Source organism: Mus musculus, chromosome 12, assembly GCF_000001635.26.
Source record: "Mus musculus strain C57BL/6J chromosome 12, GRCm38.p6 C57BL/6J".
NCBI classification, from domain to species: Eukaryota; Metazoa; Chordata; class Mammalia; order Rodentia; family Muridae; genus Mus; species Mus musculus.
Window position 1 is genome coordinate 76,246,759 of NC_000078.6, and position 24,796 is coordinate 76,271,554.

At 44.1% G+C, this 24,796-nt stretch overlaps 1 protein-coding gene across 2 annotated transcripts in view; it reads left to right on the plus strand.

The window, feature by feature from the left end:
* Positions 1 to 7,647: 7,647 nt before the first annotated feature.
* Mthfd1 (methylenetetrahydrofolate dehydrogenase (NADP+ dependent), methenyltetrahydrofolate cyclohydrolase, formyltetrahydrofolate synthase) overlaps positions 7,648 to 24,796 on the plus strand; it is a 65,415-nt gene continuing 48,266 nt past the window's right edge. Inside the window, exons 1-2 of one of the 2 annotated variants that reach the window (NM_138745.2) lie at positions 8,474 to 8,786; positions 23,660 to 23,744. In NM_138745.2, coding sequence (NP_620084.2) covers positions 8,746 to 8,786; positions 23,660 to 23,744 — 126 coding nt within the window. In that variant the 5' untranslated portion in view covers positions 8,474 to 8,745. Of the gene's footprint in view, positions 8,787 to 23,659; positions 23,745 to 24,796 lie in introns of both variants that reach the window. The other variant, XM_030246509.1, reaches the window with a different exon arrangement.

Below are 24,796 nucleotides of genomic sequence, written 5' to 3' on the forward strand. Positions count from 1 at the left end.
CAGCAACCGTTGCTAGGTGAACGCGACACAGACAGCAAAGGAAGACAGAGACATCTCAAGGTGACAGTTAGATTGCAGTTATTTCCCTAAGGAGATAAAAGCATAAAGCACTTTCACCAGATATTAGTGGACATTAAACAACAACAAGAAGCAAACAGAAATGTTAAGGAAAGTGAGCCCACCCAAGTGAACGAACACTATCAAACGTGAAAATCCTGTTTGGAGGCGTTTGTGAAGTTCTTAGGATGGATCAAATGATTACACTCTGATACACACACACACACACACACACACACACACACAATATATGTGTATATATACTATCATATCTATATCTACATTTATATAAAACTTCTGATCCCTAAGAGGATAGAAATGGTGATTCCATCTATTATTTCTAAGGAAAAGATGATCTGTCTCAAAAGCCGAAAAATTTATTCTAGGAAAATACATTTGTAGCAGAGGAGGTTTCTCGTGTGTGTGTGTGTGTGTGTGTGTGTGTGTGTGTGTGTGTGTGTATGGGTATATGTATATACATAGTCTTGATGCCAAAATAGTGAATAGCCATTAACACAATAAATAGCAAATAATACTTATAACCTGACCTCAGCCCAGGGTCTGAGCCTATGCATAAATCTTTTTGAATCTATAAGGCCATTCAAATATAAATTTAGGGCTGAAAATGACTGTCCACTGTCTTTATTTAGTTATGTACAATAAAAAATAAAGAGCCAGGCAGTGGTAGCCCAGGTCTTTAATCCCAGCACTTGAGGGGGGCAGAGGGAGACAGATCTCTGAATTTGAGGCCAGCCTGGTCTACAGAATGAGTTCCAGGGCAACCAGGGCTACACAGAGAAACACTGTCTCGAAAAATCAACAACTAATAGGTAGAAAGAAATTAAGATTCACAAAAATGAGAGTAATAGATGTTTAATCCAAATAAACAAAAAAATTTCTCTATAAAATTCTTAGGACTGGAGAGATGGCTCAGTGGTTAAGAGCTCTGGCTGCCCTTCCAGAGGTCCTGAATTCAGTTTCCAGCCACCACATGGTGGCTCACAACCATCTGTAGTGGGATCCAATGCCCTGTTCTGGTGTGTCTGAAGACAGCTACACAGTACTCATATATATATATATATATATGTATATATATATATGTATATGTATATGTATATATGTATATACACACACACATATATATAATAAATAAATAAATCTTTAAAATAAATAAATTCTTCTATGATACCTCTGCAGTTTGGGTGTAGCTCAGTGGTAGAAGGGTTTCCTAGGAGCATAAAGACCCTGTACTTTCACTGCTATAAAACTTGACTGAGTTTTATAAAACTTGACCCTAGTTTTCCTGCCCTTTTATTCTTTAAATTGGTAGAGAATTGTGTTGCCCTATAGCACAAGATGTTGTCATCTTGCCAGCATAGATGTATAACATGCCTATAATTCCAGCACTCTGGAGAGAGAGGGGTGCTGCAGTTAAAATTGTAGCCATCCTCAACTATATAACAGTTCAAGGCCAGCCTGGGCTACATAAGAACTTGCCTCAAAAACAAAAAACAAACACACACACACACACACACACACACACACACACAAACATAAACCAAAAACAAACAAACAAACAATACAGGCATGTGGTCTATACCTGTTTATGTAGAATTGGGAATTTGAGGCCAGCCTAGACCACACAATGAGATCGATGGCACATATGTTACCTGTCTTCACGTGTGTAGCCACTATTTTTAATTTGTTTGTTTTGTTTTCTGTTTGTTTGTTTTCTAAGACAGAGTTTCACTAGGTAGCTTCAGCTGTCCTAGAACTCACTATGCAGACCAGGCTGGCCTCGAACTCATGGAGACCCACCTGCCTCTCCCTCTTGAATGCTGGGATGAAAGGCGTGTGCCACCAGGTCCCAGCTACTATTTCTTTAACAAAGAGATAGGTTATGATGGAAAGCTTTAGGTCTACTACTAAAATTAATATCCTGGTTAATAATGCTTTCATATTTACCTTTTCCTGTGTAAACATCACTGTAGGATAAATTCTTAGAGCTGAAAAATCAAAGTAATTATACATTTTGATTTTTTTTTTTTTTAGTAACAAAGGATCTAACTATTAAGTCTGGATCAGCCTTGTACCTCCCAAGTGCTGATCTTATAGGCATGTACCATTTCATCCTGACACATTTATGTTTATATACACACACACACCACACACACACACACATATTATACATATATAATATACATGTATTATATGTATACACACACACACATATATATATATTAGCAGGGTCTCACTTATGGAGATTTAGCTATCCTAGAACTCCCTATGTAGATCAGCCTGGCCTTGAACTCACAGAGACCCCTCAGTCTCTGCCTTCCAATTGCTGGGATTAAAGGCATGTGCCAGCATGGTACATTTAAATTTTTGATAGCTATGAAATTTAAAATGGGGCCTGAGCAAAAATAATATACAGTATTAATAGCAACTTCCATTATTAGCATTTGAATGTTTTGCCTTTCTAGCCTCAGAAAAATGTTCATTTTTGTCTGTACTCATTTGGCCAGTCCTCGGGACTCCACAGACTTGCTTCTTTTTCTATGAAGTGCATCCTGCTTTGCTTTCTAAGGAGCAGGCTTTATGGTTTCCCTCTCATATGTTAGCCTCTCCTTTTCTTCCTTGTTTCCCCCTAGCACCTCATCTCTTGAAATGCTTTTTTCTTTTTTCTTTTTTTAAAGATTTCTTTGAACGGGGCTAGAGAGGCAGCTTAGTGATCAAGACCGTTGGCTTCTCTTCCTGAGGACCCAGATTCCGTTGGGAGCATGTGTGTAGGGTGACTATAGGACCGTCTGAGTAACTCCAGTTCCATGGCATCTGACAAACTGTTCTGGCCTCCTGGGGCACCCGGCATGCAAACACAAACTGTACACAGACATACATGCAGGTGGAACACCCATGCATGTAAAATAAAAGTAAACAAATTAAAAAGTATATATGATATATGTGGTGAAAGGTCTCATATGGGGGCTCAAGGAGACACTGGGATGGATTATTGATTAGAAGAGCTATCAGTGCCATGGACAGATAAACAGAGACAACAGGAGTTAAGACTCCAGAACCAGAGATGAAACTGCATGGTGAAGACGCTGAAGAGAGGAAGTCAGGGCTCAGGAGGCAGAAGCGGGATTCTCTTCTTACACTGTACTAAGGATAGGTACAGGCACAAGCCTGTGGCAGATCTCTGACTCCCAGGCAGGAGGCAGAGAAAGATGTGGGAAGTAGGATGTGTAGTCCACTCAGACCCACTTGGATGTAAACTCACTCCTCTTGCCTGGAAGTTTTAGCTAGAGACGAATAGACAGTGTCTCAGCAGTGCACCAGTGGGTGGCTGAGACAGAGGTAGAGCAGCTGTGTGGTATTGTATCCTGAGGAGCAGCTGGACTGACATTACATTCTTTGTGTGTGTGTGTGTGTGTGTGCACCCCAAACCTTCGTGTGGAGGTCAAAGGATAACTCTCAGAAGTCAGTTCTCTCTTTCCACCCTGTTTTGAGGCAGAGTCTTCCATTGTTTTCGGGGTGTCCAGCTTCTACGTGCCTCTCTTGTTTCTCCCTCTGACTCACAGGAAGAACTCCGGGTCACTGCACTCTGCTTTTCACTTTGGTCTGGGTTGGAACTCAGGTTGGCGGGCTTGCATGGCATGTGTTTTTACCCATGGGGCCACCTCCCCTACCCATCTCCTGGAATTCTAAACATTGAAATGTTCTAGGGACTGGATGTCCAGGAGGCATCTAAGAACATTTTAATTTAATCGATTCTCTTTGAGAGTCTTGTCCCCCAGTATGATCCTTTCACCAAAAAAGTTAAAATGGCAGTTCTACCTGCCTAGTCACTCAGGCCAAGTCCTTGCTTTCTCTCTCACACTCCAAGCCCCCCTCTGAGTCCGGTTTCTCTCACACCAGATGCCCAGAGAAACTTCTCTTACTACACTTGTAAGCAGGGCACTTAGACTGAGCGTGGGGAACATTGGTTGTGTGCTTGCCTAGCACGTGTGTTGTGTGAGTTTCAACCTTCCACAGTGTAAGTAGACAAAAAACAAAACAAAAACATTAAAATATCATTTCCCATCCCCTTCTGATATGAGCACCTATCCTTTTAGTGCCCTCTCCCTCTCCCCCCTCCCTCTCCCTCTCCCTTCCCCTCCCCTTCCCCCTTCCCCTCCCCCTCCCCCTTCTCCTCCCCCTCCCCTTCTCCCTTCCATTCCTCCTCCCCTTCCCCCTCCCTCTCTCCCTCTCTCAGTTCCTTGGTTTTTCCTTTTGTTGTTTTTCAAGAAAAGATTTCTTTGTGAAGCCCTGGCTGTCCTGAAACTTGCTCTGTGGACCAGGCTGGCCTTAAACTCAGAGGTTCACCTGCCTCTGCCTCCCTGGTGCATACTACTCTGCCCGACTGTGGTGGATTGAAAGCCCTCCAAGCTCAGATGGTTGGATACTTTGTTTCCCAGTGAGTGGAAGATTAGGAAGTATTGTTGAAGAAGGTATGTCCCTGGGAGAAGGCTTTGAGGTTTTAAAGCCTTTTGCCTTTTCCTGTGAATTATCTGCTTCCTGTTAGGGGTTTGACATGTGAGCTCATCACTGCTGCTCTCATGCTTCCTGTGATAGTGATGGACCCTCTGGAACCATAAGCCCCAAATAAAACCTTCTTTCTATAAATTGCTTTGGTCATAGTGTTTTATCACAGTAACAGAAAAGTTACTAACACACTGGCTCATCTGACTTTTTTTTTTAATAGCATGTCTTTGGGCTAGGGGTGTCACTTAGCAACCAGTGTAACATTTGCCCACCGAGTACAAGATCTTAGCTTTTGTCCCTAGCGCAGAAAAATAAATAAATAATAACATGGCTATTCTTTCATCTCTAAAATTACATATTTAATCGATGTTTGTATCCTCCACCAGAATATAATTTACTGTGATGCTCAGCTCTCTCAGGTGCTGTCAGCATTTGGAGCAGAATTATTGTCAGGAAATGGCTGTTCAACAGTTACTTGCTCGATGAATGAATTTTACAGGTTATACAGAGCTGAAAACCAGTCTGCTTAGAGGGCAGAGGCAATACCTTAGGGATGAGGCATCAAGGTTCGGGGCCTAACCTAGTCATAGCTTTGTGCCTTGGGCTTATGGGCTTAAGACCATTTCCCTACCTGTTAAATGAGGCTTGGGCCTCTTTCTCACCAACAAAGTAGCTAAATTAGTGAAAATCTTCTTTGAAATCCAATATTCAGAAACACTAACTGCAATCTATGAACCATTTTCTTGCATTTAAAAATCCCTGGGGACTGGAGAGATGGCTCAGCGGTTGAGAGCACTGACTGCTCTTCCAGAGGTCCTGAGTTCAAATCCCAGCAACCACATGGTGGCTCACAACCACCCATAATGAGATCTGACACCCTCTTCTGGAGTGTCTGAAGCCAGCTACAGTGTACTTACATATAATAAATAAATAAATATTTAAAGATAAAAGGGAAAGAAGAAAAGAAACCTTATTTGTGTATGTATAATTTGTGTGTGCAGGAGCCATGGATGTCAGAAGAGGAAGTTGGGTGGCCTAGAACTGGAGTTGTAGGTGGTTATAGTCTGCTGTGTGGGTGCTGGGAACCAAGCCTGGGTCTTCTTCAAAAGCACCAAAAGCTCTTAACCACTGAGCCAGAACTACTTTCTCTCTTTTTCTTTGCTTTAATGCCAGCACTCAGGAGGCAGAAACAGGCAGATCTCTGTGAGTTCCAGGCCAGTTTGGTCTACAGATCAAGTTCCAGGACAGCCAAGGCTACACAGAGAAACCTTGTCTTTAAAAAAGCCCCCCCCCAAGAATAGTAAAGGAGGGGCTGGAGCTGTAGTTTATTAGTAGAACTCATGTTTAACCATAGTAGAAGCCCTGGGTTGGATACCCCCCCCCAAAAAAAACCCCAACCAACAATGAAGACAGTGTCAATTTTCTAATTATATCATGGTGACAGTTACACAGCTCTGTAAATGTAAACATTGTAAACTAAAAACCATACACTTGCATTCTTTAAAATGGGAAAATGTTTCTTTCAGTCTACATATTAGACTTGAGTTAAACTGCTAATGAAATAAAACAGAGATTATCTAACTATATATGGATGTAATGTAAAACAATCCCAGATTTCAGGCAAAAGTCACAAACTAAAATACACACATTAGTACAGGAAAAAAAAAAAGCCCAACAACAACAAATTCAGTGCAAACTGTGCCCTGGCATGGGGGAACTTAGCTGCTGGTAGAAGCCCCTTGCCTAGCTAGCATGCCAGGCCCTGGGTTAATTCCTAGGGCAGAAAGGTTGGGGTGGGGGGTGGGGGATGGGAAGTGGGGGTGGGGGCAGCCACATGTCCTGCCATTGGTTGAAACAAGCCACTCTAACAATGGTTGCTAAATCCATAGCCATGTGGTGATGTTCTAAGGAAGGACTTATCTGTAGAACAATGTGGGGAAACTGTAGCCAGACAACGGTAATGTTGGGAAGGAGCCAAAGAAACTTATTCTAAAAACTAACATTTTGTTTACAGATTAGCATTTATAGGGAAAAACTAAATCCAATGTACCAGGCCCTAGGGCAGCTTGGGACTTCCCTATAGCTGAACAGCTTCTGCTGTGAACAGCTGTCTGAATCCAGACATCTCAGGGACAGCTTGTAAGGAGGCAGTTGTCTGAATCCAGCCATCTCAAGGACAACTTCTCCATCTTGTTGGCAGGGTCAAACAACCTAGGAGCGAACACCTACCCCACTTCTCCAAATGTTTTCTTAACTGTCTGTTAACAGGTAAAGAATATAGAAATTGCTGTTTTTCTAAACCAAGGTACATATGTTATAAAAATATATAACCAATCACCTGTCCTGCTCTAGTTAACTACATGCAGCTGATCAGCTCCTTTGTCCCCTTATCACTCTGAGCTCCAGACCTAAAGTTCAGGAGAATGAATTAAGGACCTTGAAGTCAGGTCCCTTGGATTCACCCAGTCTCCAGCGGGTACTCCCTTGCTTAAGCCAAAATGTCAACCAAAATACAATTGGATAACACTGCAGCTCACCCCAGCTCACCCCAGCTCACTTCTCACTTTGTGTTCCCATCCTTTTAAAATGTTGTACAGTATCCTTCCTGGGACATGTTTCAGGTCCTGAACTGGCTGCCTTCCTGAGCGCTCAGAGAATAAAGCTTTCATTTTTAAGCTTCCTGAGTCTGAAATAAGTTTTCTCGGCTTGTACCTCGAACCCAACAGTAAGAATCCAGCCCAGTTCCAGCGGCAGAAAAAGCAAAGTCAAGGCAGTGGCTCTGATGTATTCCTCTACCACCAGGCTCCCGAGGACATGGCCAAACTCATTTCTGCACCAGGGCAAATGGGGAGGGATGCCAGCCTTGCTGGCATCTAGCTGATGAACAAAGTAGTCTCTGCTTCAATACTGATTTGGTCCGCTGAGACCAGAGGATCACTCGTCCTGAACTCTGCTCCCTTCACGCTGATGAAGCCCCACGCTTCTGCTCTGAGGTCCCTCTTAGCTGCTGGGCTGAGCCTGCTTTTGGGCTTCAACCCTGGGAGGATAGCAGGTTTTAGTTATGGAAGGCTGGGTTCAGTAGTAGCGAACTTGTCTCTATGTCAAGGCTGTGGATTGATCGTCCCTGCTGTTACTAGAATTGCGAGCCAGACCCTGGGCTCTGAGAATCTAATAAACCAGGTTAGTCACCATCCTTAATAAGTCGATTAAACAAGTAATGGTAAGATATAGAAAAAGGAGATTTATTCAATACGGCCACATTGGGAAGAGGGACAAAGAGAAGTCTTATCTTCTGAGTTCTAATATGAAACTGAGGTTTAAGTAAAGAGTCAGACTTGATATAGAGTTGAACAGTGAAGGTCGAGGTGTGGACCTGTCCATTACTGTCTTGGCTTCAGTCCTGCAAGGTGATCTCTGAAATCTCTTTCCCCGGAAACAAATTTCTACTCTGGCTGGTGGAAAAGCAATTCCCTGGAGTGCTTCCTCCGCAGATGGCTAACCAGAGGGACACAATTGCCTCGTTAAGGATAGCCTCACTCTTGCTAGGAGGGTAACAGAGAGGCAGTTATCCCAGGTGTTCCCCACCACACTCTGAAAGCTAGGGCCTATGACAACGTGGAAAGCCGCATTGCCTGCTCCAGGTCAGTAGCCGGAATCAGCTTAAGGCCTCCAAGATCCTGCCCGGAGAAGCCAGTACGATCCAAAATCACACTGCTTTGCAGGACTCTGTCGCCGCAACCTAGGTCACGCAAACTTGCTCAGACAGGCCCATTCCTGCCCGGACTCCGCCCAGTTCCACCGCGCCCCCTACACACTATCTCTGATTGGCTAAAAGCGAGGCGGGAAGCTCCCGGCTCATCAGAGGCGGGCTCCACACAGGCTCTTTCCGCAGCCAGTCATTGCCGCCAACCAGTCTTTGGTGACAACCCTCTTGCTGCCTGGGCCCACCGGCTCCCGCAGACGCTCCTGGGCCTCCTCTGTCAGCGGGTCACGACGTCTTTCCGGGTCGCCTGCGCACCTTCGCTGCTGAGCGCGACGCAGGCGCACTAGCTGATTTCTCCCGGGAGGTCCCTGAGCACGTGGGTTGTGCTGTCCTGCGCGCGCGGAGCGACTGGAACCTGATTTTTGCTGGTGTTCACCGTGGGTGGCAGACTAGCAAAGGCCATGGCACCAGCGGGAATCCTGAACGGGAAACTGGTTTCTGCGTAAGTACTTGCCAGTGATAGTGGTGGTGGGCTCAGAGCAGGGCGTGCAGATCCCCAAGCGCCTGGGCTCTGCAGGAGAGGTGCTTAGATGGGGTTTGCGGGAAGAGAGGACATCGACACGGGCTCCTAGAATCTGAAGACTGGTTTCCTGAAGCCAGAGAAACACATGCCCGGCCCAATGTGCAATTGCAATAGACTGCCTGGGGTGGCTGCATTCCTAGGTTTGGCGGCAAGTCCTGACCTGACCTTGTTCTCAAAAGTGTAGCTGCTGGCATCATTCTGCCTAGACACGGGCTACCTGAGGAGTCCAACCTCAGAAACCCAGCATAGCCGCTTGTCTGGCAATTTGGTGGTGATTCGGTTGTGGCAAGATTTGACACGGGTGATTGGTCAAATCAGAGAGAGGGTCTCTTTCTAATTTTTTGTTTGTTTGTTTTCTGACAAAGGGTCTCTCCACGGAGCCCTGGCTGTCCTGCAACTTACTCTGTAGACCATGCTGATCTTGAACTCACAGAGATCCCCTCCTGCCTCTGCCTCCTGAGTGCTGGGATTAATGGCTTGGGCTACCACACCTGGCCTAGAGGGTTTCCTCTAATTCAGCGCATTCCTCATTACACCAAATGCTGTCTTTTTTTCTCTTTCACCCCGCCGGCTTCACTTCCAAGGTATCGCACAGGCAAGGCAAGCGCCGCACCACTCAGCTACTACGCCAGCGCTCGCTTGCTCTACCCTTTAACAGCCTACCTATCCGTCCTGGCGCTAAAGTTACTTTTCAGTTTGGCTCTTGTGTGCTGACCCTATTCCATATTCCGTCAGACCACCTGTTCTGGCCGTGCAGATTTAAATGCTTAACTAGTGGGAATGTTTGCCAAGTGTCGTCCCAGAGAGTAGCACCCTTTTGCTGTTTGGGAGAGAGGGCTGGGAATTGAGCCCCTAAGTGTGGAGCCCGAAAGTGTGCATAACATCTGGGCTACATTCCTTGCTTTTTGTTTAGGGAGTGAGTGTTGGGGACTGCTGAGGAGAGAGAAAGGTCTGTTTTTGTGAACTTGCTGAAGGTTGCTTTTCCGACATTAGGTATCTGGTTATTTATTAACTGCTGGGGCTAGCAGTAAGTGTCCAGTAAACACTTGGTTTTGTCACAAGAGACCTTGAGAGAATGATGGTGAAGCCTACTCTAGAGTAAAGAGAGCTTTTGTTGAAGATTGCGAAAAAAGAGGAAAAATATAAATTAAATGGTGAATCTTGCACTAAGGCAAGGAAGAACTCCAGATTTTTGGACTAGAAATCATAATATATACAAGTTCTTTTCTTTCTTTCTTTCTTTTTTTTTTTTTCCTTTTTCTTTTTTTAAAAGACAGGGTCTTAGGTAACCCAGGCTTGCCTCAAACTCAAATGTATCTGATTCTGGCTTTGAACTGCTGATTCAGTGCTTGCTTATACTTCCAAGGGCTGAGATCACAGGTCTGGACCACTACATCAGACTTTTGTTTGTTTGCTTGTTTTTCAAGCCAGGGTTTCTCTGTGTATCCCTGGCTGTCCTAGAACTCACACTGTAGACCAGGTTGACCTCAAAGAGATCTACTTGCCTCTGCCTCCTGAGTGTTGGGATTAAAGACATATATCACCATGCCTGCTTTTTTCCCCTTTCTTAAACCTTAATGTGGTGGCTGGAGAGGTGGCTCAGGGATTAAGGAGAGCACATCTTGTTCTTCCAGATAACTCAGTTCAGTTCTTAGCACCCTGTTCAGACCATTCACAACTGCCTGTAACTCCAGCTCCAAGGGAAAGATGCCTTCTGGGTACCCACGGACAGGCATGGCATACACTTATACACATACACATGCACAGAAATAATGTTTTTTAAAAAAAACTTACTAAGTATATTTTAGGTTAGTCACATATTATGGGATGCATATAGGTAGTAATAATGTATATGGTTACTAAAGTGACAAATGTAAATTATAAGACTTGCTAAGATGAACTTACTGGGCACAATCCTGGATACAGTAGTCTTTGATTACCCACAGTCCTCTGTTCTACCCACTCTTCCATATCTCCCACTTTGTATTCTTTGGGAAAAGTCTGGTTTCTTGCCATGCCCCGTCTTATTTCTAGCTGTGTGCTTGGATTTAACTTCCCAATGAATGCAATTATGTAGCATTTTTCTTGCAATGTCAGGGTTGTTTTTCAGCATAGTGTCTTCTGGTTCTGTCCATGTGACAGATCTCCTTTTTTAAGGAGTAATAATTTACAGTATGTCTAATTCTCTTTCTCTATTTGTCTGTTGAAGCCATGGCTATTCAGTGATAGAGGAACTGGCACCTGCAATGCCCTGGCTTCAAAAGACTCTGTAATGTCATAAGAGCAACCATTAATAAGGTCACAACCTAGATGGGTTGGTCCCATATTTTAGCTCTTGTGAATAATGCTACAATTGTTATTAGTGAACAGATTTCTTTACAAGGTTATAATTTAATTTTCTTTGGTTACTTATCCAGGAAAGGGATTGTTAGTTCTGGTAATTGTATTTTGTTTTTAATTTTTTTTTAAAGATTTATTTATTATTATATGTAAGTACACTGTAGCTGTCTTCAGACACACCAGAAGAGGGAGTCAGATCTTGTTACGGATGGTTGTGAGCCACCATGTGGTTGCTGGGATTTGAACTCTGGACCTTTGGAAGAGCAGTCGGGTGCTCTTACCCACTGAGCCATCTCACCAGCCCCTTGTTTTTAATTTTTAAAACCTGATTTGATTTTTAAAATTTTAAGTGGATACAGAGTCTGTACATATTCATAGGATACTTTGTAACATTTTTTAGTTACCATTTTTTATTTTAGTGTATCTGTGTTTTGTCTGCATGTATGTCTCTGTGAGGGTGTCAGATTGATTCCCTGGAGCAGGAGTTAACAATTGTGAACTGTCAGAGGGGTGCTGGTAATTGAACCTGGGTCTTTTGGAAGAGCAGACAGTGTTCTTAACCACTGAGCTGTCTCTCCAGCCCCATCATGTAATGTGGTGTGTGTGTGTGTGTGTGTGTGTGTGTGTGTGTGTGTGTGTTTGAAACAGTGTTTCCCTTGTGTAACCTTGGCTGTCCTAGAACTCACTCTGCAGACCAGGATGGCTTCGAAGTCAGAGATCTGCTTGTCTTTGCCTCTGGAGTGCTGGCATTAAAGTTAAGAGTCACCATGCCCTGCCTGTCTAATTTCAAAACAAAACAAAACACCATAAATTAACCCATTTACTATAGGCTAGTAACGGTAGCATTTACTGGTCTTTCAGTTCCTCAGTCTTGATGTTGAGTTGACTGTGACAATAGAGGTGGCATTGTAGATCCAGGTCCCACCAGCCACTAGTACCAGTAAGATCTTAGAGCCAGACCCCATAGCTCATTGCTTCACCTTGGTTTTTGTCACAGAAGGATATTTCTGATTTTTAAAAGGCAACTCCATGCTACTATTTTTAGTGATCATATGAATTTATGTTTCCACCAACAGTGCACCAGGATTTCTTTTTTTTCTGTGCTTCCCTATTTGTTCCATATATATACATGTATGTGTATATACACACACAATTACAGTGAGTTTGAATGGTGTGTACATGTGGAGACCAGAGGACAACCTGTAGTTCTCTTCATTGAGGGATGAACATAGGAATCAGGGTTGTCAGGTTTCGCGGTAAGGACTTTAATTGCTGGACCTTTGGCCTTGCCCTTTTGATAATACTTCCTCATGGGTGTGAGTTTTTTTTGGGAGGGGGGGATGTGAAGTTTTATCTCAGTGATTTTAATTTGCTTTTCCCTCAGAAGAGGTGCTGAGGGATGTGTGTTAGTTGCCTATTAGTTTTATGTCTTTGAGTCTTTTTCAACATGTAGATTACTGAAGTACCAGTTTCTGGTTATGAATATACTATATATGAGTAAATATATGCTCACACCTTCTTACTGTGCTCTTTCTTGAAGTGTTCGAATTAGATTGTAAAGAGATAATTTAGGTTTTCTTCTTGGTGGTTAATGAGGAATTGGTGGTATGGGTGTGTTTCACTTGAGTGGAGAGGAAATTAAATATAAGCTCCATTAAAAAGTAGCTGGAGAGGTGGCTCAGTGGTTAAGAGCGGTGACTGCTCTTCCTGAGGTCCTGAATTCAATTCCCAGCACCCATTTGGAAGCTTATCTGTAACTCCAGTTCCAGGGAATGTGATGGCCTCTGTGTACCAGGAACACACTCAGTTCATATATAAACACGCAGACAAAACACCCATATACAAAAACAATAAAATAAGTGATATGAAATATATATGCAGCTTTGTTTATGTCTATATCTAAAATACCTAGGAACTTTCTCACTTCTTACTAGTTGTGTGGCTTTAAGCAGATTTCTTAACTTCTGTCCTGTAATTTCCTCAGATGTAAATAAAAATTAATATCTAGATTATTGGGTTTCTAGCAAACTGAAATGATAGTTTTAGTCTTGTGAGACAGGGCATTTATATTACCCTGGCTTCCCTGGAACTCACAAACATCTTCCTCATGTCCCTCCCATCTAAGTATCAGGATTAAAGATCTGTGCCACCATGCCAACTACCTAAATGAGTTTTTTTAAAAAAGATTTATTTATTATTATATATAAGTACACTGTAGCTGTCTTCAGACACACCAGAAAAGGGCGTCAGATCTCATTAAGGATCGTTGTGAGCCACCATGTGGTTGCTGGGATTTGAACTCAGGACCTTCAGAAGAGCAGTCAGCGCTCTTACCTGCTGAGCCATCTCACCAGCCCCCTAAGTGAGTTCTTAACAGAGAAACGCTTACAAATCTTCCTGGCACATAGTGAATGTTTAGTATACATTAGCTATATTAGACATATTAATAATCTATAATTGATGTATACATGAACGCCTGCTTGGTTTTCTTTTTGAAAGCCATAGCTAGCTGGCTTGAGATCTATTCCAGTGGTTCTCAACATTGGTTGGATATTAGAATCGCTTTGAGATTTTTGTCCTTATTCAAAGTGGTAGGATAGAGGGTTGGTGAAATACCACGAAGGCTAAAGGCTCTTGCCACCAAGGCCGAGAACCTCAGTTTGATCCCTAAGATCCACATGAAGAAAGGAGAGAAATGACCCCTGTAAATTGTCCGCTGAACTCTATAGCCCTGTAGGCACAATGTTTTGAATGCCTACCCTTAGGTTATTCCAATGCTGATTTTTTTTTTTCTGCTTTCATATCTTGTTTCAACCTGGACATGACATCGTGATGCTTATGCCAAGAATCTCCTGTCTCAAGTTTGTGTGAACAGTTCTTAGGGTTTATTCTCTGCCTTGTCAGTCAATGCTGATCACCCAATGGCTGGGCAGAATAGAGAATAAGGTGGAACATCCGCCAGCCAGAGGAAAGAGAGAGGGAGATTAGATCAGCTGGTAGGATGGAGGAATTGGAGCCATGAAGAAGGTTCTGAAGAACCAGATCAAAAATAATGTGCAAGTATCATGGGATGGGGCTGGGGAGTGGCCAGATTAGCTTAGAAGGTAAAGGTTTAACTACCCAGCTATTGAGGTGCAGTTTTGAATAAATCTTATTTTTTCTGTATGGTTATTGGGGAATAGCATAATATAAAGAAATACAGCCACCTGATTAATTCACTGTTTATATTAATAATTTATTTATGTAGCCATACACACAAAGGAAATAAATGTAATAGAAGCTTGCTTACTTGCTCTCTCTCTTTCTCTCTCTCTCCTTTTCTTTCTTTCTTTCTTTCTTTCTTTCTTTCTTTCTTTCTTTCTTTCTTTCTTTCTTTCTGATGTGTCTTGGCATGGTGGGTTAAGCTTGTAAGTCTAAAACTTACGATGTGGAGGCAGGAGGATCAGGAGTTCAGGGCCATCCTCCATACAGTGAATTCACCAGGTACAACCTTGGCTATCTTTGAAACACAGCTTCCTTGTGCTCTCAGAAAATACTTCCCAGAAGATTTCACCTTAGTGATGCTAGTCTCTTAATCACCATTCATTTTTTAAGCTCCAGCTAACCAGCATATATTGTCCCGGTAGTCCTTTCTATTCTGGACTCTAAAGACAGAGCCACATGGCAAAGTTGCTGAGTTCTGCTGTTTGCTGGGGCTGGAATATGGTTCCCTTATTCTTTTACGGGCTTTCTGTTTTCCAACTCCCTCACTGCCTAGGGTTGGCTGTCCTGGAACTTGCTCTGTAGACTGACCTTGAACTCAGAGATCTACACGCCTCCTAAATGCTAGGAATTAAAGGTGTGGTCCACCATGCCTGGACCTAAACTTAGCTGGGCGAAATCTTGTCCCAAAGTCCTGCTCTGTTGTATTTATCTTCTAGAACATAGAATTCAGCTCCATTTCAACTTCCTGGTACCCCTTTAATACTCAAAACATATATTTTTTAACATATATTTTTTATTTTTCCTTTCTAAGCTTGCTATGCTTATTATTCAGAATGCTCTTCATGAGACTTAACCAGAAAACAAAGTCTCTGCTGAGTTTTTTTGAGATTTCCTTTGTCGATGCAATTAATATAAATTTCTTTACCTTAGCCTCAGGGAGACTTTTAAGATAAAGCCAAAAAGCAGCCAAATTCCTCACCAAAAATATCATAAGGACAATCTCTCATCCACTTCTCTTCTGAGACCTCTGGAGCTAGACTTCCACAGTTCAGATCACCCTCAGCAACAAAGTCTTACTTTATTCCTACTAGGATGGCCTATTAAGCCCCACTTAAAGCATTTCACTGCTCTCTAAATCCAAAGTTCCCAAGTTCACATTCTTCCAAGCAAAAGCCTGGTCAGTCCTAGCACAGCAATACCCCACTCCCGGTACCAGCTTCTGTCTTAGGGTTTTACTGCTGTGTGTTCATATGACCAAGGCAACTCTTCCAAGGGCTACATTTAATTGAAGCTGGCTTACAGGTTAGAAGTCTTGTCCATTATCCTCAAAGTGGTAGCATGGCAGAGTCCAGGTAGGCATGGTGCAGGAGGAGCTGAGAGTTCTGCGCCATCTGTAGGCTGCTAGAAGACTGGCTCCCAGGTTCCAGACCAAAGTTTCTGTTGTGCTTACAGACGACCTTTTTCTCTTTTCTTTGTGAGACAGGATCTTAATATAGCCAAGCTGGCTTTGAACTTAACTGTGTAGTGAGTGTATGATATCTTGGTGGACTTCTGACCCTGCTGCCTTCCATATCTGGAATGCTGGGATTACAGGCATGTGATACTACATGGTTGTAATTTTTTTTTTATTTGTTTGGTGGGTACTGGGATTCAAACCTAAGACCTTGTAAGGCAAGTGTTTTACTTTTGAATGATATCAACCAACCCTAAGAGTTTCATTTTCTTTTTAAATTTTATTTATCATTGCTTGTATGTAGGTGCTGATGCATTGTGTCACGGTGCGTATATGGAGGAGACCAGAGGACTCTGTAGAGTTGGTTTTCCCTTGACTGGGACGTTCCAGGGTCAAACTGAGGCTCTCAGGCTTGTCCAGCAAGAGCTACCTCACTGGCCCTGGGCAGTTCCCTTCAGTATACTCCTATGGTGGCTCCTTGTCACTTTGACCTAGGAGCTGGTGTGCCTGTTGACAGTTCTCAGTGAACAAGAATTTGGTAGGTGAGTTTGCCTGCTAGTCATTTCAGTACCTGCATGCTTGCGCCATAGCTGTGGGAATCCTGGCCCAGAGGTGATCTTTCAGCTTGAGCTGTGTATACATAGAGCCTCTTGGTTATGGTAAGTTGTCTACACTTTTCCTTTTGCTAGGCTAAAGACATCCTATCCTCCCCGCTCCCTGGTAAAGCCAGGACTTAAACCTACCCCTGAGCCATGATTTCCTTAGGCTGTTTTTTCCTTTTTGGGGTGGGGATGGTTTCAAAATGTAGTTTCTCTGTGTCGCCCTGACTGTCCTGGATCTAGCCTAGTAGACTAGGCTGGCCTTGAACTCACAGAGATCTGCTTACCTCTGCCTTCTGAGTGCTGAGACTAAAGGTGTGCGCCACTACATCTGGCTCTCTTACTTTTTGAGATGGTTCCTGTTAAATTGCCCAGGCTAGCTTTGAACTCATTCTGTAGGCCAGGTAAACCCCAAACTTGATGTCCTCCTGCCTCAGCTTCTCAGCTAGAATTACAGCCCTCTGCCACAAGCCTGGGTGTGTGTGGCCTGGGAATAGAGTCAGCTATGTGTCCTTTGCATATTTATTCTCTTGCTTGGTGGTGCTTTTTCTATGCCAGGACATCTTCAAAGCCCAAATCTCTCCCCTCATTGAGTTTGCTGACCGATAGGTACCTGTGCATGTACTTGATAAATCAGATGTCCAGTAACAGAATGTGCTAGGGAGAGCTAGGGATTTCTGTGGGTGGGCTCAGTGTTAATGAGAATGAATGTTATATTCTTTGTCAAAGTGTCCTATGGGCTTGGACGGAGCTGTGAGCCTGTCAGTATTAGGGAGAAGGAGGCTGGGAACCAAGGATGAATAGCCTGTGCTTTGGACCTCTGACCTCAGTGGTTTGTAAATAACTGCCTGGGATCAGCAGGGATGGCCCCAGGGCAAGCTGAGTGGCCCTTGAGTGAGTAGCAGAACTGACTTTGGAGGTGAAATTTGCCCAGGCACAGGGTGAACTGTAAGGGTGTTGAGCATACATAGGAGAGGGTCTTAGATGAGAGCACAGGTCTTCCAGGGATTTATTCTGGTTTGTGTGATCTGTTTGGCTTCCCCTTTTGTTTATTTGTTTGTTTTTTTATGTACCAGCTCCTGCTCTTTCTTCAAGCAGATATATTTTAGACTTCCGTGTCTCTTACTGGTGGCAGTGTCCCGGGGACAAGTCCAAGGGACTTGTAGCTATTCTGTGTCGCCATAACCAGCTCTGACAACCAGATCTGGTTAGATAATGATAGATCTGGTATATAATAGAGAGATAATGACTAAATCTGGTGTGCGCCCTGTGCTGGCAGACCCACTGGCACGATTTCCCCTGTTGGCATAGAGTTGGTCGCAGCTTCTTGGTTCTTTGTATGCAGAGCCAGCCCAGCTTGTCTCCTAACGCTGTCTTGTAACAAAACCAGTGGCTTATAAGCCAAATGTTTTGTTTGACTTGCAGAAATTATTTTTAAAAAATTAGATTACATTGCAACACATTCATGTCTGTAATTATACTTAAAAATCTGGATGCCTGACTCTTTGAAAGATGACTTAGAGTTTAGCAATTTCTGTTCTGCATTCTTGCAGTACTGGCGTTGAAACTGGGGCTGTGTGTGCCGGGCAGAAGCCTGGCCACTGAGCTACATTCCCAGCCCTGTGGGCTGAATGCCTAAAGTCAGGAGCTTGTTGGATCTGAGTAGGTGGAGATCTGCTCCTTCCTTGAGTAGGGTAGCAGGCAGGGAGACAGAATCAAGTGTCTGTCTGTCTGTCTGACTGTCGTGAAGTAGGGTCTCACTCTGCTTCTACTGTGTGGATTCCAGACGTCTTAGTGAGGGTTTCATTACTGTGATGAGACTGTAGTTGAACCAATTTAAACGTGTCCCTGTCTAGCTTACAAATGAATGAGACTCAGACTATGGTTATTTCATTTGGCTTTGACAATTACTGGGGGTAAACCCTAATCTACTTTTCTAGCTGCTGGCCTGGCGACTTCCCCAGTGGTATGCCCCAATTACTTCCTGTTTCTCCCGGCCATTGACCATGGCTCATCTCTCATGGTGGCTTCCTCCTCGTCCTGTTCTTTCTTATTTTCCTTTTTTTCTGCTACCCCCAACCAGGTAACTCAAAACCCACCTACCTCTCTTCCCTCCAGTAATTGGCTATACTATTTTTATTTAACCAATAGTTTTTAAATTAAGGAAAAGGTTTGCGCCACAAAACTAGACCTATAGGTATAGGAGTTAGTATTACAATACATAGCAACAGACCAAAACTCAGTAAGAGACACCATAACCAAGGCAATTCTTACAAAGGAAAACATTTAGTTTTTTGATTTCTTGAAACAGGGTTTCTCTGTGTAGTCCTGCTTGTCCTGGAACTCACTGTAGACCAGACTGGCTGGCCTTGAACTCAGAGACCCACCTGCCTGTGCTTTCTGAGTGCCGTAATTAAAGGTATGTGCCACTACCACCTAGCATTATGATTCATTTTATTTTTGGAGTGCGTTTGTTTGTCTCTCTCATGTATATGTATATCCATGTGTGTCTATATTCAATTTTGTTTTAACTTTTAACTTAAAAGCGATTCTTGTCAGGTAGTAGTGGCTCACACCTTTAATCCTGACACACCGGAGGCAGAGGCAGGTGGATCTATGTGAGTTTGAGACAAACATGGAAGCCTGCAGGCAGATATGGTGTTAGAGAGCCAAGAGTTCTACATCTTGATCTGAAGACAACCAAGAGGAGACTGCATTTCTACAGTGGGCAGAATTTGAGCATAGAGACCTTAGAGCCCGTCCCCACAGTGACCCACTTCCTCCAACAAGGCCACACCTCCTAAAAATGCTTTTTCCTATGGGCCAAGCATTCAAACACATGAATTTGTGGGGCCATATCTATTCAAGCCACCACCCCAGGGTGGAATTGAAGTTGTCAGTCATGGCAGCAAACTCTTCTACAAGGCTATCTTTCTAGCCTGGGATTCGGCTCTCATTCAGTAGCCCAGGCTATCCTCATAGATAGCAGACCTATCAGTATAACAGTTCTCCTCCCCCAGTTTTCTGAGTGTCAGGATTACAGGTGAGCCGCCCTGCTGCTTTAGAACTTGCTAGTTAACCTTTTTTTTTTAATTTATTAAGATGTTTTTATTGAGACAGTGGGTTAAGAACCCTGCCTATTCTTCCAGAGGATCCAGGTTAGGTTCCTAGCATGCATATGTATATACATATACATATATATTTATTTATGTGTATATATACATCTTACAACTCACCCATCTGTAACTTCCGTTCCAAGAATATGACCCTCTTCTGTCCTCCGCAGGTACCAGGCACGCACGTGGTACACATACCTACATTTAGGCAAAACACCCATGCACATAAGTAAAATAAATAAATTCTTTTAAAATTAAATGTTTTATTCCATTTGATTTTGTGTGTGTGGTGGGTTCATGGTCTGCCACTACTTATTTTTATTTGCTGGAGGGCAGAGGGGAGGAGCTTGGTGTTGTCATGACACAGCCTTGGAGGGCAGGGGACACCTGGCAGGGAGTCAGTTCTCTCCTTCTATGCGTGGGTCCCAGGGATTAAATTCAGGTTATTGGGGTTGTCAGATGTCCCTTAACCCGCTGAGCCATCTCTTCAGCCTTATAGACTACTGTTGTTTGTTTGTTTGTTTGTTTTTGAGACAGGGCCTCTCTATTATGTAGCTCCATCTATCTTGGAACTCTGTAGATCAGGCTAGCCTTGAACTCATAGAGATCCACTTGCCTCTGCCTCCTGAGCTCACCCCATCTAGTCTGATCTATTTCTTGCACTTCTGACACCTACCCACTAGATGGCAGTATCACCTTGAAACTACATCCCGAGTCCTTGTTTTCACGGCTTGTATCACATCACTTGGCTGTGATTATTCTACCGGCGTCCGTCAATCAGATCCAGAGTGCTATGCTGGCTTTGCTGGCTTTTCAGTTTCTGTGCACACTTCCATACCGATTGCTCTTACGTAGAGACTGACAGACGTCTTCTCTAGGTTGTAGGTGGTTGGTGAAGAATGCTGTGAATCTGGCGTGATTATTTGTACTTGGAGGACCATGTGTTTTTCTGGTTGCTTCTTCTGGCTTCACTTGGCTCTGAAGTCCTTACATGGAAGATCTAGTCCAGGGACAGTGGAGAGGCATGGGGGCTGTGGAAAGACTGGGGGCGGGGGGCAGTGGAGAGGCGTGGGGGCTGTGGAAAGACTGGGTGTGGGGGGCAGTGGAGAGGCATGGGGGCTCCCACAACTGAAGACTGCAGTGATTGGGGAGTCCTTCTGTCACAGCACTTAGACTTCTGGAAATTTGGGGCTATAAAAATTGGAAGAAATTACTACCATTTAATTGACTATCGTCTGAGACCAGCCTCCTGAAGACAGGTGAAGCTGTGTTTGCCCTTTAATGTCCGTTGCTCCAGCTGTAGCCAATTCTTAGCTTTCCTCCTTCTCTTTATCTTAGGGTTCTTAGTAGCCACCCCAGAAGGCAAGAGCAGAGTACCTTCTCTTCCTCAAAGCAATAGAAATAGACAGCTTATGGTGAAATGGAAAGGGGCTAGTGAGATGGCTCAGTGGGTGAAGGGCCTTGCTACAGTGAGATGGCTCAGTGGGTGAAGGGCCTTGCTACGGAGCCTGACGTTTGGAGTTCAAGACCTCCCTCCACCGTGGGAGGGGAAAAGTGACCCCCGCAAGTTGTCCTCTGACCACATACATACTATGGTGTGCACACACAGTACTTTGATCTATTTGTCTTTGAGACAGTGTCTCACTATGTAACCCTGGCTAGCCTGGACCTCATTATGTAGATCAGGCTTGCCTTAAACTCTTAATTATCTGTCTGCTTCTGCCTCCCAAGTGCTGGGAGTAAGGCTGAGATAGTTATCTATACCAAGGCCCTGATTTCTGAGCTTCATTAGTTAGCCAGTCTAAATATGTAGACTTAAGATGACATCTACCGTTGTCCTCCAATGTCCACGCATACATGCGAATACCTGTAGACATGAAAACATGCTTATTCACAGAAGAGAGAGCGGCCTGTTAGGAAAAGATTAGGACAGTCAATGTAAATGACTTCCAACCTGCATCTCTTTATCCCTAGAAGGGAAACTTGGAGCTTAGGTTCTTTTAAATGGTAGCATGAAACTTGGAGCTTAGGTTCTTTTAAATGGTAGCATGGAACTCTGGAACGTTCTGTCCTATAGTCTTGGCCTACTGAGTAAAACCAGTGTTTTCCGGCTCACCACCTATGGCGCTGGCTTCCCATAGCTTTGCCACCTGCTGAGTATTTTTATTTGTCCCTAGACTCCAACTGTAGGTCTCAAATGCCCACTTGCCCTTAGACAATCCGGTAAATAGCTTGACTGCATTGGCATGAAATGTGCTCTGGGCCTCAGCATGCTCCCAGCTGATAGTTTTCTATCACCTTCACAGTCCCCAAAGCTGAGTCCACGTAGCTGTGACATCTTCTATGCGACTCCTGCAGATGGGTCTGGAATCGGTTAGCCTGTCAGCCACACTGTAATCTGCTCTCGACTGTGCTGGCCGGGCCCTGCAGTGGTGGTTTCTTTCTAGTGCCTCAGCTTGCAGCGCCCTGCTCCATTACCAGTTCAGCAACCGGAATGAATTCTAACAGTGTACGACCGACCGACCATGTGATCTGTGTTCAAAACCCTGTCATGGCCTCCCATCACACCAGAATAAAATAGTCTCTGTGCTGGCCATCACTCCCGGTTTCCAGGTGGCCAGCAGGTGCCTGCTCAGGGTCCTGGCACATGCTCATCTTTTTGCCATTTGGCTCGAGGAAAGCCACTGGCCTGTTGTGAGCCTGTGCTTCATTTGTGAGTGGCATATAGAATGCCTTCTTACTTGACAAGGGGGTTGTCTCAGGAGTGCCCACCTGTTCTACTGTTGTTTTTCCTTCTCCTTCTCCTCCTCCTTCTTCCCCTTCTCTTCCAGCCAGTTTTTGTGTCTTTCTAGTAGTGACACACTATGATTTTGCTTAGGTTGAAATAAGCTTTGGCCTACCACATGCCCCTCTGCCTTCCTATCCCATCTTTGTTTTTGAGTCAGGCTGGATTCAAACTCATCATGTAGCTGGCGATAACCCCACACTCCCGACCCTCTTGCTCCTACCTCCCAGTTGCTGGGGTTAAAGGCTTTCACACCATGCCCTGCTTGGCCAGTAGAGTGCTGGACACAAGGCACTTTGTACTCCTGTTATCTGACCTCGGCCCTCCAGTACCTTGATTGACAGCCTAGAGGAGAGGGAGTGGGAAGAAGAGGCGAGCCTCGGAACTTGACAGCAGAGCTCAGAGCTTGCCCTCAGCTCTGTCCCCATAGCACAGCTCATTGCCTTGATGGGGAGCAGCAAAGGCGGGGACCGCAGGGACGTGGACACCGGCAGCTGCCAGGCAGTCTGTGCTTGTTTTACAGCAGAGCTGCCTCCATGGTCCAGGTCAAATCCGGTTGAAAACCAGTAGCAACAACAGAAGAAACTCCAAAACTATGGCCTATTCTTTTTTGAACTTTATTCTTGTGTTGAGTAATGCTTTGAAAAAAACAAGGTCACTAACTAGAAATAAAAGTTGGAGTAAAACAGTGATTTAAAAAAAATTTTTTTTATTGAAACATAGTCTTTGCTATGCACTAATGTGCCTGATACTTATATGTAGCTCAAGCTGGCCTCAGAGGCCCAGTAATTTGCTTCGGTCTTGTTGAATACTGGGATTGAAGAAGTTTCCCCCATACACCCTGATTTTATTTTTTATTTTAAGACAGGCTCTCTTAAGTTGCCCAGGGTGACCTTGAACTCACTTGTAGCCCAAGCAGACCTTGAATTTTTGACCCTCCTGAATAGCTGAGCCACCATTGCCTGCTGGCCCTTAAGATCATGATAGTCACTAGGCTGGGTCTTCTGCAACGGTGATTCTCTCTTAATTGTTGAGCTACGTCTTCAGCCCCCAATTGAGGTATTTTAAACATCTTCCCCTGCACTTGCCTGGTTCAGTCCTCATCGTTAAAAGTTACAGAACAATCTAAGGTCAGTTGAGGGAAGTTGGTGGGAAGGCCATGAGACACACACTTGTTAGATAATGTCCGTCAGCGAAGGTGGTTTTAACTTCCAAGAGATGTATCCAGTGCTCTGCCTCACTTACGCTTGCCATGAAGTAAGTGGTAACTCCTTCCACCTTTTCTTTCCCTCTAGGCAAATCAGGGATCGACTGAAGAACCAGGTAACTCGGATGCAGGAGCAGGTACCTGGCTTCACCCCTGGCCTGGCAATCCTGCAGGTATTGGAGCATCTTATTCCCGTTAACACCATTCTTACCTAGCCTCTTCACAGCAGTAGAGGCTGCAGCACTTCAGACCTGGGCCTCCCACCTTGTGAAACCTCAGACACACCCATGGCTTCTCACTGTGGGCTCCCATTTCTGGTACCCAGCTTCCCGGTGCTGGTTTATCTTGCTCTATGACAGTATGGTGGGTGCTTTTCTCCTTTTTTTGTTGTTTTAAGGTAGGGTCTCATATATGCCAGTGATATGGAGATAGGCTATGTAGGCAAGGGTGACCTTGAACTCCCGTCTTCTGCCTCTGCCTCCCAACTTCCAGGATTGTAGGCATGTGCCACCTTGCCTGGCTTTGTGTGGTGCTGGGGATGGAACATGGGGCTTTCTGCATGCTGGGCAAGCCCTCTCCCCACTGAGCTGCACCGTTAGCCCTGCCCACTAGGTCTTCTTAGGACCTTTTGTACTTTTTTTTTTTTTTCCAAAGATTTATTTATTAGAATAAGTTCACTGTAGCTGTCTTCAAACGCACCAGAAGAGGGTATCAGATCTCATTATGGGTGGTTGTGAGCCACCACGTGGTTGCTGGGATTTGAACTCAGTACCTTTGGAAGAGCAGTCGGTGCTCTTACCCACTGAACCATCTCACCATCCCCCTTTTGTACTCTTAAACTTTAAACAGAACTTAGCTATGAATACTTACTGTGTTGGGAATAAAATTTGGGTTTATGTATTTACTTATTTTCAAGCACATTAATTCTTGTTAAAAGATTTTTGTTTTTTTGGACTGGGTCTCACTCTGCAACCCTGGCTTGAAACACAGTAAGTAATAACTCGGAGTTATTGATAGGAAGTGGAGTCTAACAACATAGAGGGTAGTATCTACCCAGCTCTTGTGCTGTTTAAGGATTATTGTAAATATAAAGGCTTTTACTGGGGAACTAAAGGGTCAAAGGTAGGGTAGAAACCCTGGGTTAGGATTAAAAATTTTCAGCAACACTGGCTGGTCCGAAATTCCCTATGTTGAATTATACATTATTTATAATTTAATTATTTTT